Source organism: Schistocerca americana, chromosome 3 (genome assembly GCF_021461395.2).
Source record: "Schistocerca americana isolate TAMUIC-IGC-003095 chromosome 3, iqSchAmer2.1, whole genome shotgun sequence".
NCBI classification, from domain to species: Eukaryota; Metazoa; Arthropoda; class Insecta; order Orthoptera; family Acrididae; genus Schistocerca; species Schistocerca americana.
Genome location: NC_060121.1, coordinates 163,451,297 through 163,467,815, shown reverse-complemented (window position 1 = coordinate 163,467,815; position 16,519 = coordinate 163,451,297). Strand labels below are relative to the sequence as shown.

Sequence of the window (16,519 nt, the reverse complement as noted above, 5' to 3'; positions counted from 1 at the left end):
AGGTATCTGGAGCAAATCTAAAACAATGGACTATTCTAGAGTTCATTTCTATTGCAATGGAATTGACACTTTGTAGAATTTTTGACATGTTTCTAAGTTTGTGAGGACCATGAATTTTTGAAAACACTATTTTACACTTTTCTCTAACTAATGAGCCCCATTTTCCTGGTATACGCTCCAACTTTTGCAATACACCATATACAATTTTCACTGGAAGTTGACTCATTTCCCACTTCCAGAGATTTGAGAAGTTTCTTTGCTGCTGCAGTTCAAGGTGCTTCATTCTCCAGAGTGATGACCATCTTAGTTATACACAGGAAATTTGGTGAAGTGTAGTAAACTGTTGCTGAAATCCACGTTCCTCCGCTTATTATGATAGGCTGAGGGGCAGACAAGTATCTCGTGCAATATCCTTAAATGTCAAAATCCTTCATGGGGCTTTCACAAACATCTTCTTAACACTATCAGTTCCCATCAGATCACTGCAGTTAATCACTGTCAGGCATGGCCAGTACATGGATGAGTATGTCATGTGCTGTTGACAATTTTCCCTCTGCTTTTATGGCAAAGAGGACAGAAGGGGTAGTAAAGTCCCTGATCACTAGTCTCTGTGCCAGTGCCCAGAATTCAAATCAAAACCTCTCCACAGTGTCACATGAAGTGAGGGCATGCAACACTGTTGTCAGTGATTTGTCCATCAGATGGTGACATTCTGCTCATTGGCTGCCTTGTTGCTTTTCAAGAGCAGGCCATGTGCTGGCACTGGGTTTCACCCCTCCTTTCTCTCATCATTTCCAGCACAAACACGACATTATACTATACACACACCACTACAGTCGTCTACACTTAACAGATACAATTACCCAGACACCTCTCATACTTTGTGAAGGAAAGGTGCCTGTGAGCATGAAGGATTGGAAAACAAGTACAGTTAGGCAGATGGGTCTACCCTTCAGGGTCTCCCAGTCATTCATGCCATATGATTTTGCTTTATTTCTTAATACTGGCAATCAGTTTGTCAACATCCAGAAACAAGATATGTACCAGGCGTACCAGTATGAAATGAGCGTTAAGATACAAATGTGTTGATAGGGAACATTTGTTGTGAATTTTTTTTTTTGGTTGGTATGACATCTGTCAAAGATATTTAGTATACATCAGGTCATGGAACAAACAACATCATATGTTTTCATTGTGTTAACTATGTCGAATTTTTTATCAGAAAGTGATGATTTGTGGAAAGCATTAACTTTTTGTTTTCATTTGAAAAAAAGTGCTGCAGAGTTGCATCGAATGCTTGGCAAGGCATATGGTGATCATGTTCCATCAGAAGCAACATGCAAAAGATGGTTTGAATGGTTCAGAAATAATGATTTTGATGTAATAAATGAAGAACGTGGAAGACCACCAAAAAAGTTTGAAGACGCTGAATTGCAAGCAATATTGGATGAAGATGATACTTTGAGTCAGAAGCAAATGGCAACAATGCTAAATGTTGCGCTACAAACTATTTCTGACCGTTTGAAAGCTATGGGAAAGATCCAAAAGTGTGGAAAATGGGTGCCACATGAATTGAATGAAAGACAGATGGAAAACCGAAAAAGTATTTGTCAAATTTTGCTTCAAAGACATGAAAGAAAATCAATTTTGCATCAAATTGTTACTGGCGATGAAAAATGGATTTATTTTAAGAATCTTAAATGGGAAAAATCATGGGTTAATCCAATAAAACCATCAACATCGACTGCAAAACCAGATCAATTCAGCAAGAAGACAATGCTCTGTGTTTGGTGGGATCAGAAAGGTGTGGTGTATCATGAGCTTCTAAAATCCAGTGAAATTGTGAATACTAATCACTACAGATAACAAATGATCAATTTGAACTATGCATTGATCGAGAAAAGGCCAGAATGGGCCAGAAGACATGCCAAAGTAATTTTTTTACACGACAATGCACCTGCACACAAAGCAAAACTGGTTCAGGATACAATCAAAACACTTGGCTGGGAGCTGCTACCCCAACTGCCATATTCACCAGACTTGGCCCCTTCCGACTACCATTTGTTTTCATCAATGGGACATGCACTGGCTGAGGAACACTTCAATTCCTACAAAGAAGTCAAAAATTTGGTGTCTGATTGGTTTGCTTCAAAAGACGAACATTTCTATTGGCGTCATGTCCACAAATTGCCAGAAAGGTGGTCAAAATGTATAGAAAGCAATGGTCAGTAATTTGAATAAAATGTTTTTACTTTTCAATTCAAAATTAGTGTTTCATTTTCACAAAAAAATGCTCATTTCATACCGGTACACCTCGTGTTATTTCTGGCATCCTGTGAAAACCATGTGCTTTGTGATTGATGAGAAGCATGTTTGGAAATACCACATGCTTGGGAATATCACTTTTAAACTTGTCCCACACAAACTGCAAAGGTTGCGGATTGCAGGTACACATCAGGTCAAGTAGAATAATACAGACCATTCTCCCCAGGAACGGCATTGTCTTTAGTATTACAGTAGAAATCATTTGTTGTGAAGAACTGGAGAAAAAGTTTAACTTGTTAGGGATACCACTGGAGTTACCATTAACAGCACTGGCATTCTACTGCTGGGGCATAGAATGTTAGATCCCTTAACCAGGAAAGAAAAGGAAATGGGTACACTGAAGTTAGATGTAGTGGGAAGTAGTGAAGCACAGTGGAAAGAACAGGACTTCTGGTCAGGTGAGTACAGGGTCACAGAGACTGGAACTTCAGCAAGAATACCTTTCTAAATGGCAACACAAAACTGTTGTGTTTCAGTAATAAAGATGTAAATTGTACATATCAAAGTTCAAATTGAAGATAGATTTGACACATTTAGAATGGCATTCTGCCAATGTTCCAGTCTTTGTGACCCTGTACTCACCTGACCAGAAGTCCTGTTCTTCTTTCCACTCTGCTTCACTAATTCCCACTACATCTAACTTCAACATACCCATTTCCCTTTTTAAATTCTCTAATCTCCTTACCTGACTAAGGGATCTAACATTCCATGCTCCAGCTGTAGAATGCCAGTGTTGTTAATGATAATTCTAGTGGTACCCATAACGAGTTAATTTTTTCTCCAGTTCTTCACAACAAATGGTTTCTATTGTAATACTAGGGACAATGCTCTTCCTAATGACAATGGTGTGTATTATTCTACTTGACCCAATGTATACATGTGATTCTTAACATTTGCAGTTTGTGTGGAACATTTAACAGTCCCACACATTGTAATTGAATATCCCTTTTTGTGTGTGCACAATGGCACTTACTAACTGCTAACACTCAGTACTTAAGTGTTTGAATAGTGTGGTTACTTGTATCAACTGTTCATTGATGGTGACCAATGCATCTATTCTCTTTAGACCTATATCTGTCCTCTTCAGTGAATACGCGATGAATTTTTCCCACTTATTCATATTGTTCTTTAATATTTGCTAATTAGTTGCTATAGAGTCTGCTCTGTGATTCAGCTGAGACACTGATGCTTTCATTTGCCTATATTACTATCAGCTTCATTACATGAAAGGTTATATTCTGTTCTACTGATATTTAATTTGCTTAATTTTTCTCTGCACTGTTGGACAACCTTGTTTCCTACTCAGGCCATGCTATACGGTTTCTCGTCAAGGGTTCTTCAGGTTCACTTATGTCACAGTTTTACGTGTCACTATCACACTTTGACTTTTCTTGTTGTGTAATAATACAGCCTCAACTCCTTTGCATGTTCTTTCATCTGCTTATTCGTAGGCATCTTAATGTTCATGTTGGGTAAGTCTATTGAGTCACTTTTTAGGGTCGTCAGAACTGTGCATCAAGCTTTTTAGAGTGACCCATCCTTACAATCTCATCATACAAAAAAACCTTATCTCCTGTACTAAATATTCTTGGACTCTCCATCTTGTTATAGTGAGTCTTACTGATCTTTTGCCTCCTCTACCACTTCTCTTGCTACTCCACATACTACTTGCATTATAGTTTGCAACTGATATACATAGTCATTATAATTATATCCAACAGTATTTTCCTCTTTCTGTAGGACTCCTGGAATATTTACATCCCTCCCAAACATTAATTCAACCAGCTATGAACACTTCATTTTAAAAATTCAATCTCTGGTTGTTCAACAGTACTGACAGAATTCTGTACCTTAACACAATTTCTTCTACAAATTTCTGCACCACTGTCCTGGTGTCCCACCTCTACCATGAATTTTCTCAGGTCATCATGGAATATCAGGATGTGTCAATTGCCAGCTATTATATATAACAGACCCCCAATGCCCACATTACATTTATCAAATACTGTTTCCACTATATCTATAATTACTAGAAGCATCTTTGACGTGCTCTGCATGGACTTGTTCCTTTGGCATTTGTCACATTTCCTAATATATTCTTATACATCTCTTTCCATACCCTTCCACTGCTTATCATTCTTAATTCAGTGTAAGGTTCTCTGCATCCCTTCGTATGTTGGTTAGACCATCCATGAGAGAGCACCCTGCATTCCTACTGCAGGTAAAGGCAAGTGCACCATCCATTTGTGACTTATGTTTACCAGCTACAAATAGGAGCGACTTATTTATAGTTACCTGTGTAGGTGATAGTTCAGTTTTTTTAATTTTTTCTATGTTTGTGTGCTTACTAGGCACAGTCTTTTGTTTTAATAGCAGTATAGTGTAAGGTACCCTCACTTGTATGGCACTTGTATTAATCCTCATATCATACAGGCTTTTATTTATTTATTTTGTTTACACCAGGTCATTGTTGGTTAGACCATAAGTGAGAGAGCACCTTATGTTCCCACAGCAGATATAGGCAAGTACATCATTCATTTGTGAATTTTCAGTTACCTTTGTGGACACTAGTTTGGATTTTTTTAATTTCTTGCGTGTTAATGTGCTTACTAATCAAATTCTTCCATTCTCATAACTGTGCAGTGTAAAGTTTTGCTGTCTTTGGTATGGATAGGGACTGTGATTGCTGTGTGCAGATGTGGGCTAAGTTGGTGACTCATCATGCACAACTCCAGGTAGTGTTCGCTTCAGCCACACAGCTTATGGTAGTACTTTTGATAATATGCATAGATGTGGTGTGTGCACGTGTGTGTGTGTGTGTGTGTGTGTGTGTGTGTGTGTGTGTGTGTGTGTGTGTGTGCGTGTGTGCGTTTTAGTGTTTTATACACAGTTATATTCCATTTTTTACTCTCTATTAATTTGTAATATAATAATGTTTTTTATGTTACAGACGAGTACACCAACACAGTACTTCTGGTACAGAACAACACTTATGGTATCTCAGGATATCAACAGTCCTGAAGCTTTCAACTGGAAAATAGCCTTAGCCCTTGTTGTTGCCTGGTTACTTGTTTATATGTGCATGATCAAGGGAATAGCTTCTTCTGGGAAGGTATATAATTGCATTTATCTTGTAGATTGATACTGTCTTTGAAAGGAATCATATTGTTATAATAGAGGCTGTAACTGAGTCCTAATTTAGAAACAGAATTCACTGAAATTTCTAAAGCCATGTGCAGTCTATCATATGTGAATGAATGTGTCTGTTCTAATTTCTAAAATTTCATATACAACATCTGCTTTGCTGTCAAAAATTATCATAGCCAAATGTTTTCTCCATTCATCTTCTTCTATCATTGCCAGACCTTTTACTCCCCAACTATTTTCTGGACTTAGAGTTACTAAGATTTTAAGAACAGTCATTAAACTAGCTCACTTCATATAGTATTTTTATTGGTCCTTGAGCTCATACATTGTACAGAAAACACTTTATGATAGAAGACAAATCAGAACAGAGGACCCAAGTGAGGATGCTCCAGATAAAATGACTGAGACTGCAAACACATGATAGTACACTTTATTGCTTGGTAGCAACACATAAAACATTTGTGCATACTACAGCAGCTCAGAATGAACTGACTCCAAAGATAATCTTGTTGCACTGCTGCCACACTGACCACAGAGTTTTTCCTATGTTAGCTGATGTGATTATTGTTGGGTTGGTATGGAGCCCACCCCTTCCCCTTCCTTTACAGTGCAGAACACTGCAGGTGAGGGGGGGGGGATAGACAACACTGCTGCTGAGTTCCTCTTCATGCAGCCAAACTTTGCCATGACTGACTGCCTAAGCAGGGCATTTCTCTGTGCATCAAATGGATGGAGCTAGACATGTTTGCTACTTGTCAGCAGAGATGATTGCATGAGATGAGAAGGAAGTCATCATGCTTACTTGTAATTGGATCACTGATCAGCACTGAAGAGGGATGGAGCCTTGAGTGGTGGAGGTACAAAATAGTGGTTACAGCTGTATCCTACTCTGTTTGCAACTGCTAAGGCTGTGGTTGTTTCTTAGCAGCTGTGACCATGAGGATTTCATCCGCCCATGACCAAAAAGAGAAAGTGCCTGTGTTGACATCCTGCAGAAGCCTGTAATGGCAAAAGTATATTTCCAGATGTGTTCCTTCATTGTTTTGCCATTTCCCATGGTGTCCTTCTACTATGAGAAGGTCATAAAAGAGTCCAACCAAGATGTATTCAGGTTGAAATTGTTGTTTGTCTATTCACACTACTACTATGTTGTCGACCGGTTGATGTGAGTACTGTCTTCTATGTGGTCAGTACTATTTACTACCATGTCAGAGTTATCCTGTGGGATACATGCAGGCTTGAGTCTATTAATGGTAACATTTGTCCTTTCCCCCTTGAGCAGGATTCCAAATGTGTTATTGTCTCATCTAATCACTCTGTGTTGGCATGAGTATGATAGTTGCAATGCCAATGGACAATATCATCACTCGGCAAATTATATAGTTGCAGTCCTTTAGGGCTTGATGATGAATTAAGATTTTGTGTGAACTGTGTGATTGGGGGGAAGGGCTGGGGAGGTATCTTGAGACAAGCAATGTGCCACTTCACCTTATGGATGAGCAGAAGAAGTTATTTCTCTGTTTTCAGTGGGGATGGCCCTGTCATGTCCACCAGTAGAGTTAGTGGTTCTCCAAGACAGATTTCTGCTAGGAATAGTTGGAGGTCTTCTTTATAAGCCTTAAAACACCCATGGCAGTTCTTTTGTCCACTCCCCTCCATGATACACAAGAACTCTTTTTAGTGAGTGGTGCCATTACTCTGCTAGTCCGTTATTTAGAGGGTGGTAAGCTGTGGTTTGGAAACATTGAACACCACACAAGTGACAGCATTCAGTAAAAAGTGGTGATTCAGATTGTCTGCTTTGATCAGTCATAACTGAGACAGGACAGCCAAAATGAGAAATTCATAAACTGGCAAATGCTTTTGCTGTGATCTCTGCAGTGATGCCAGACACTTGTATAGACCAACCCTTGCATTACCCCAGTGATTGCTAAAAGGATATAATGGAAACCACCTGAGTCATGATGGGGTCCCAATGATATATAGGTGGATATGTTGGAAGTGGCCCTTAGGGATTGTGGTTGCACATACCATCCTATTTTAGGTTGTTGGCAGGCAGAACATGCTTGCATCCAAGTTTTACAGTCTTTTTGACATTAAGCCACACAAAGTGATCTCTCACAAGTTTTGTTGTCAGGTGAATCCCTGGTTGGTAGAGCCCATGCACTTTATCAAAGATGGATCTCCACATGCTGATAGGTAATAGTGGTCAAAGACATTTCTGTGAAACACTACACACTACTTGTTTAGAGGATCTGGGAACAGTGCATTATTCTTGACACAACCTGGTTGTGGTGTCTTGTAAGATTTTGCACTATTTCCTGTCCTTTTGTTGGGCATCTGTTGGTCTGTTATAGTCAGTATCTACTGAGAGTGCATTGATCCTAGAGAGAGTGTATGCAATGGAATTGTCTGTACCATGAAAGTGTCAAATGTCTGTTGTGATTTGTGCAATATTATCTAATGGCAAAAACGCAGGTGGGCAACAACCTTTTGTGAGATTGTGAATGGAATCTGCCAGACACTAAAGACTGGTGTACAGGGTCAAAGGCTTGCCCTGCACATTGTCTTTAAAGTGATATACTGCTTTGTGCACCACCAACAGTTCCATGTCATAAACTGATCATTTATGCTGAGTTCAGTCAACTTACTGGAAAAGAAGCATAGTGGTTGTTGTATTCCTGCTATTGACTGTTGGTGATCTAGTCCAGTCAAGCAGTTGGTCACATCTGAAGTGATGGACAGTTTTGCAGTGAGTAGTGAGTGTGCCTGAGTCATAGCCTGAGAAAGACAGTCTTTAATTTGTTCAGATGCCTCGTACATCTTCAGAGTCCATTGATTGTCTCTTTTGCCAACTGTGTGTTCACCTGCTAACACATTTATCAGTGCTGCTTGAATGGCAGCTGTGTAAGGTAGGTCTTTGCGATAAAAAATTATCCTACTAAAGAATTGGCATAATTCTTGAACGTTCCGTGGCCACAGTAGCTGACTAATGATCTCAGTCCTATGTACTGTAGGCCTTATGCCTTCACGGCTGATTGAATGATTAAGAAATATAACTACTGACTGTCACAGTTGACATTTACTATCATTGACTAAGATGTAATGCCAGGTTTGTGTACAAGTTTAAGATGCTTATTGTGTTCATGTTGAGAAGCAGAGATGATTAAAATATCACCTTGTCTATGAAACTTTTCCAAGCCTCTGTGCTGCATTTTTGGGTCCATATGGCATGTTAAGTAAAGGAATTCATAAATTCCAAAAGGGGTAATAATAGCCATCTTTGGAGTGTCCTTTTGGTTCATTGGAATCTACAGAAAAACCTTTTTACAGTCCAGCACATTGAACACAGAGGTGCCTGAAAAATTATGAGGGAAATCCTGAAAATACAGATTGGATAACTGTCCAGGATGATGTGGCTGTTGGGAAGCGGATAGTCACCACACAGTTTACATGTGCCATTCTTCTTAGGTACAGCACAAATAGGTGAGGCCCAAGGACTGTCAGGCTGTCTGAAGATACTGGCTTGTAATAACTACTCTGTAGGCAGTTTGATTGTGTGAAGTTTACTCAGAGCTAATCTATACATCTTATTTTGGACTGGAGGGCCCAACATGGTGTTGATTTTAACATTTATGAGCAGTTCCACTGCATATAGCACAATGTCCAAACTGCATACATGAATCTATTGGAGGTGGGGAGACACTCATATGATGTGCGTGGGTACCTGAAGACACTGGACTGACCTGCGTTGGTGCTGCTGTACACTGGGCAGACTGCTAGAATGGTGTATGTGTGATTGTTGCCAGTTGCACCTTGCCCACTGACTTGTTTGTGATGCTAATGTCAGAAAGATGAGCTACTCCAAGTGTGCATGCACAGCCATAAGCTCATGCATAGAGATGTGAATTATATCACATATAGATTGATTCTCTTCATTTAGGCAAACTGTTTATTGTTTGATGTTGAGGCAGCACTGAGCGAGTTTCAACACTGATGCCAGACAGTCTTGAAGTATTTGTTGATCCTGTTTGTAAGTGTTGGCAGAAGGAAGGGTTTACAAGCAGGAGTTCATGGATGGCGGCAGCATGAATAGCAGTGGATCACCAATTATCCCAGTTACAGCACCTCCGCTGCTGTGATGTAGAAGAGTTCTATGTGCCAAATCAGTGCTTGGATGAAAATGTCTTAGAAAGTCAGCACTTGATACTGGTTCCTTGATGGGCAATGAAAAGTTGCAGTGGGAATAAGTGTTCTAAACCCAGGTCCAAAATTCAAGATGTGGTTCTGTATATTGCAGTACATGAATAATTCACTACACAGATTTGGGAAGCAGGTAATGTTTTTTCTAACGGTGGTAGCTTACATGGCATGGTGCTCAGTTCAGACACAGTGTTGACAAGAACATATTGAAGATAATTATCCTTTATTGCTCCATCTCAGCTGCACATTTCTAATTAGATTATATATTTTAATACTGTACTCTGATATATTGTTCTGAGTAGACAAGTCTGGTTGCTGATGCAACTACTTAGGTCTGATGATGATTCTGGGTGTTGAAACATATAAAGTAATTAAAAATGTGCAGCTGAGATGGAACATTAAATGAGAATTATGTTAAATATCAGTACAGCTGCTGTTTTTTACATGATGATTTTGTCAGCTGTAGTGAAAAAAATATTGTTTGCAAGTATGAACCAGGATGTAGAGTTTATCACCCATGTGTGAGTATGGTGTGCAACTTGAGTGATTCATGTGTTGAGTAGGCAGCAACAATTGGTGCAACAATACAGAACATTCTTCCTATATGAGTGATCACAAGCTGTGTGATTTGTAGCCAAAATGTGCCTTAAACAAACAGATGGCCATGTTTCTTATCTGAGTATGGAGTGTTGTCGTCACCTGGATGCTTGTTTGTTTTGACTGGCTGGAGGTGACTGACCCAATGAGTGTGAGTGACATTGTCCTCAGCAGCATCCATGCACACTCAGTTCCAAATGGCTCTCTGCTGTCACATGTCACAGTGTCGTCTCTGACCGAGGGAGAGCTTATTATTGTTGTCTGATAAAGAAATACATTGTCATTGTTGTCACATGGCAAGAAGTCTGTCTGCCAAAATAAATCTCACTGTCATTTGAGATCATTGCTAATTCCAATGGAGAAGGTAACTTTACAATCCACAATGTCCACAGCATGTGGTCTGGCATAAGTGTGGCACTGGTTAGTGTCTGAAGGTATCTCCAAAATTGAGAAGACATCTTTCTTTCTTTTGCTACTGCCTTAGTCCTGTATCATGCGCAGGGTTGGCAGGGTTCAGTACAGATTTGGCACGGTTAATTTTAAGGGATGACCGGATGCCCTTCCTGTTGCCACCCCATACCCCAGGGGACAGAATTAGTGTACCCCAGCAGTCTGTGTCTAGTATAAATCATGAAATAGTGTGAATGTGTGTCAAACATCTGTGAGTCATGTAACTGAGGCAGAATGTGGGGACCAGCCCAGTATTCATCTAGTGGGATGTGGAAAACCAGCCAAAAGCCACATCCAGACTGACCGGCACACCAGCCCTCATCATTAATCCACTGGGTGGATTTGATCCGAGGCCGGATCGCCCACCCGAGTCCAGGAAACAACACATTAGTGCTCTCGGCTATCCTGGTAGATAAAGTTGAGAAGACACCCTGGTGCCTAAATGTTCACCATAAATAACGTGACACAGCTGTTGTGCTGTTGTCCTGATGAGCCATTGCAGGAGCATTGCTTTTGCCGTGTCATATTTGTTGGTAGACAGGGCTGACAACACGACATCACTAATAATGTTGATGTGCTCACCTAGATAGCTCAGTAATGCAGTATACTTGGAGCTATCATCAGAACTGCCATGGTTCTAAAGTACACACTTGGTGAGAGTGAACGTCACAACCTGTTGTTTCAGACATAGACTGATTGGGTTGTGAGTTGAAGCAAAAAGAACTGCCCCAGTAATTTTAGTATGAATGTGACACCAAAGCTGGTGATGGACAGCTCTCATGGACTGGGCACATCAAAGGAAATCCTGATGAAGTGACGTTCAGCAGAATTGTACACTGTGCAGTAGGTGTGACATAATCAAGCAATATTCTACTGTGTCTGCCTGTGACAAATTGTTGAAAGAGTCTTACTGGTTGCACTTGTCCCCCTAAGTCACTCAGAAGATAGGTAGTCAGCGCACATGCTTTGGATACATGGGAGGGGCATTGTTGACACCTGAGAATCATTAAACTGAACATCGTATAAGTCACTGTCTTGTGTTCATACTTCCCTGGCACTATAAGTGTGAGATGGTTCCATTGCTGTGACATATAAGATGAGATGAAGAATGCAGGATAATTCATAGTAGGTGCTGACATTTGTTGTGCCAGCACCAATGGAGAGAGGACCGAGGTGATGATGCTCCAGATAAAATGACTGACTGTTATAACGTCAAGTTGAACAAATATATTTCAAGGACGACACAATACATGTAAGTCACAGATCAAGTAAACAAAGTAAGACAAGTGTACACTTTAACAGTCAAATCTGAAATGAGTCCGAGTCTAGCGGCCATTGGCTGGCTGGCCGCTTAAGTGGCGCTGCTGTTGCATGGCTGGCAGACAGCGCCGCATGCAGAGGACGCATGTAACTGCGTGGTGGCACTTTGAATGATTGGCGAGTCACAACACTTTTAGACCCTTTGAAGTTTTTTGCACATGTCTTGATGGAGGTGGCCTGTAGGTTGCTAATGTCCATTGCTGTTGTTTGACTGGCTGTAAAGTCTTGAGGAGGAGGCTTCCCGTATGTATGGAAGTGTCCCCGATGATAACGGATCGAAATGACAGGAGATGTGGGGGTCACATTGGCTGGGGCCCCATGCACCAACCTGCCCGTTGCGGCAAGTCTGGTTGTTATAACAGGAGACATGAGCGATGTGTCCATGTCCGTAGGAGAAGGAGGCGAGTAGAGTTGTTCCGACAGATGGTGGTCATCTGGTTCCTGCATGGGCACGTCTCCTGTTGGCGTCAGTTCTTGTGCTGGCACTGAGATGATGGTGAGAGGACTGCATTGTGAGTAATGAGAGATTCCAGGATCCCAAGCATCAGGTAGAGCCGAAGGTGGTGTAGCGGCATCCGGAACAGGCGTTGCCGGCGCACGAGGCCGAAGCTGGTCCGAATGACACACTGCAACACCCGTGTCCATCTGGATGTCATACAGGTGTCGACCACAGTGTCGTAAGATGCGGCCAGGACTCCATTTTGGCCCATACCCATACAAGGTCGCCTGTGGTGAACCGGCCAAACGAAGGCACCCGCGGTCATGAGATGGAAGGCCGTAGAAGATGAAGTAGCGTGCGGGGCTGTTGGCCACGTAAGAGCTCAGCCGGGCTGTGGTCACCCATTGGGGGTGAAACGGTAACAAGCCAGAAATTGGAGAAGCGCATCATCAGCAGCAGAAGAAGAAGTCAGGAGTTTCCTCATCTGAGCCTTAAATGTGCGGACCAGTCGTTCAGCCTCACTGTTTGACTGTGGATGGAATGGAGGGGCCATGACATGCATGATGCCATGATGAGCACAAAAATCCGCAGAATCGGAAGACACAAATTGCGGACCATTATCAGTAACAAGAGTAGAGGGAAGGCCTTCCAAAGAGAAAATGCAAGCTAGAGCATTTGTGGTTGCCACAGTGGTAGGCGACATGCAACAGATAATGAAAGGAAAGTTAGAGTAGGTGTCAATAACGAGAAGCCAATAAGTACCTAAAAAAGTTCCCGCGAAGTCAGCATGAAGAACTCCCAGGGCTTCTCAGGCAAAGGCCACGGTGACAAAGATGACTTCAGGACGGCAGCCTGTGATGCACAAGGGCCGCAGGCAGCGACCATGTGTGTGGTTTCAGAGTCGATTCCAGGCCAGTACACATGACGGTGCACCAGAGATTTTGTGCGAGAGACACTCCAGTGCTCTTGGTGAAGGAGGTGCAAGACCAAAGCACACAAAGACGCAGGTGATGACACACAGTAAACCATTGTCAGTGGAAAGGAGGATAACACCATCCCTAGCCATGAGGCGGTAATGCAAAGCATAGTAGTTCTGCAATGGATCAGAAGTCTTAGCAGATGGACGATCTGGCCAACCCTTCTGAATACAGTGTAAAACCCGGGAGAGGGTAGGGTCAGAACCCATAGCAGCCACCAGCCGGTCCCTGGTGATGGGGAACCCATCCACAACCCGCTGCTCGGCAACATCCAGGTGGAAACACAAAAGTTCATCCCTATCAAATGCCAGATCAGGACCCATGGGAAGGCAAGACAATGTATCAGCATTCGCATGTTGAGCCGTCAGCCGGAAATGAATCTCATAATTGAAATGAGACAAGTAAAGAGCCCAACGCTGGAGGCAGTGTGCAGCCTTGTCGGCAAGTGACGTTGATGGATGAAACAAGGAAACAAAAGGTTTGTGACCCATAACAAGATGAAAATTACTGGAAAGCCACATTGCATGATGTGGACCAGTGAAAAGGCACATTTTTACGCAACAGGCGATGCAACTGCTGAGCCACCGAAGCAGCAGACGGTAATTCCTGTGATAGTATGCTATTTTCCCCAAGAAGGCCTGCAGTTCCTTAACAGATATAGGGTGAGGAAGGGCATCGATTGCAGTGACAGTTTGCTGAAGCAGATGAATACCATCCTGAGAGAGTTGAAACCCCAAGTACATGATAAATGCCTGAAAAAATTTTGGTTTCTGAAGATTACACTTAAGACCGACAGTCTGTAAGACATGAAAAAGTGTGCGGAGATTCTGAACATGTTCTTCAGTGGTGGAGCCAGTGACAACAATGTCATCCATGTAATTTATACACCCAGGGACAGTGAGCAATAATTGATCTAAGAATCGCTGAAAGAGAGCAGGGGCACTGGTAACCCCAAAAGGCAATCGTTGGTATTGATAGAGGCCAAAAGGCGTGTTAAGAACCAAAAACTGCTGGGAAACAGCATCAAGAGGAAGGTGATAAGCTTCTGACAGGTCAAGTTTAGAAAAATACTGGCCTCCAGCAAGTTTAGTGAACAATTCTTCAGGTCGAGGCATAGGGTAAGTGTCGATGAGGCATTGAACGTTTACAGTGGCTTTGAAATTACCACAGAGACAAATATCACCATTGGGCTTAGCAATGACGACGACAGGAGAGGACCACTCACTGAAAGTGACAGGAAGCAAGAACCCTGAAGCAGTGAGACAATCCAGCTCCCGTTTGACCCGATCACGAAGGGCCACAGGAATGGGCTGAGCCCAAAAAAACTTAGGCCGAGCAATAGGTCTGAGCGTGATATGAGCTTCAAAGTCATTTGCACGGCCTAACCCAGGAGAAAAAGGGACGAAAATGTCATTGACAAGGAATCCAATTGAGCATAAGGAATAGCATCAGAGATGATATTGACGGAGTCATCTATGGAGAACCCAAAAATGCGAAACGCATCGAAACCAAAAAGATTCTCCACATTACTATGGTCGACCATAAATATGGGAACAGTGTGAATGACAGATTTGTAAGATACCTCAGCATCAAATTGTCCCAAGAGAGAAATCTTCTGTTTATGGCTGGCTCTGAGCACTATGGTACTCAACTGCTGAGGTCATTAGTCCCCTAGAACTTAGAAGTAGTTAAACCTAACTAACCTAAGGACATCACAAACATCCATGCCCGAGGCAGGATTCGAACCTGCGACCGTAGCGGTCTTGCGGTTCCAGACTGCAGCGCCTTTAACTGCACGGCCACTTCGGCCGGCCCTTCTGTTTATTGTAAGTCCATAATTGCCTAGTGATAGGTGACAGGATTGGAGGACCTAACTGTAGATATGTCTGAGAATTGATGATAGTGGCAGCAGGACCAGTATCCTCCCGCATGCGAACATCCTGACCAAGTATTTGGACAGTGAGGAATAGCTTCCCTGAAAGGGGAGAAGTACAATTGACAGACAACACAGAAGCAGAATCAGCGTCATGTGCATCAACATCAGGTATGCGGCCGGATTTGCAAATGGATGACACATGACCCTTCTTTTTGCATCTGTGACACACGGCCCAACAGTGAGGACAATCCTCTCGTGAATGTTTCGTAAAACACCGCGGACTTGAAGGAAGTTGCCATGGGGTTTGCTGCAGTTTCTTAGAGGTTTGTTTACAGTTAGGCCGAGGCTGTGCTTGGGAGCATACTTTGGCCACATCGGCCGGCGGGGGACATGCCATATGCTTCGGCAACAGCGCACAAAGGTTGTACGTCCCTGACGTCACCCCCTGCCTCTATTTGCACTCCAGCAGCGCCAGAAATTTCAAAAGACTGGGCGATGGATAGGACTTCATCTAGAGTCAGATTTGCCAACTGAAGGGCACATTGCCTAACTACTTTGTCGGGCGCCGACCGGATAATAGCATCCCGTACCATGGAATCGGCATAGGATTCTTTGTGAACGTCAGTAACAAATTGACACTTTCAACTGAGGCCATGAAGTTTAGCAGCCCAAGAGCAATAGGATTGATTCAGTTGTTTTTGACAATGATGAAAGGCAACATGAGAGGCTACCTCATGCGTATGCTTTTGAAAATATACGGACAGAAGTGACCACATTTCAACAAAGGACAAAGATGCAGGATCTTTCAAAGGAGCCAATTGCGACAACAACCGATACATTTGAGGTGAAATCCATGAAAGGAACAGAGACTTACATGTTTGGTTGTCCGCAACATGAAATGCCGAGAAGTGCTGTCAAAGACGTTTTTCGTAATCAGACCAGTCTTCCACCATCTCATCCTAAGGAGGGAAAGGAATGAGAGACAATGACGAGAGATGCCCCATATTGGATGCCGTGACAAAATCACGAATCGCACTTGTGAGAAGCATTTGCTGTTCGATGAGACCTTGCAATAGTTGCTCTAAAGTAGCCATGGAAACTGGGTCAACGATGAAAAAGAAAAATTTACTACCTCGACGCCATTTGTTATAATGCCAAGTTGAACAAATATATTTCAAGGACGAC

At 42.3% G+C, this 16,519-nt stretch overlaps 1 protein-coding gene across 1 annotated transcript in view; it reads left to right on the top strand.

Annotated features, from left to right (window-relative positions):
• LOC124605946 (sodium-dependent neutral amino acid transporter B(0)AT3) overlaps positions 1–16,519 on the top strand; it is a 538,536-nt gene that overhangs the window by 418,078 nt on the left and 103,939 nt on the right. The window contains exon 6 of the mRNA XM_047137906.1: positions 5,276–5,437. Within this exon, the coding sequence (XP_046993862.1) occupies positions 5,276–5,437 (162 nt within the window). The remainder of the gene's footprint in view (positions 1–5,275; positions 5,438–16,519) is intronic.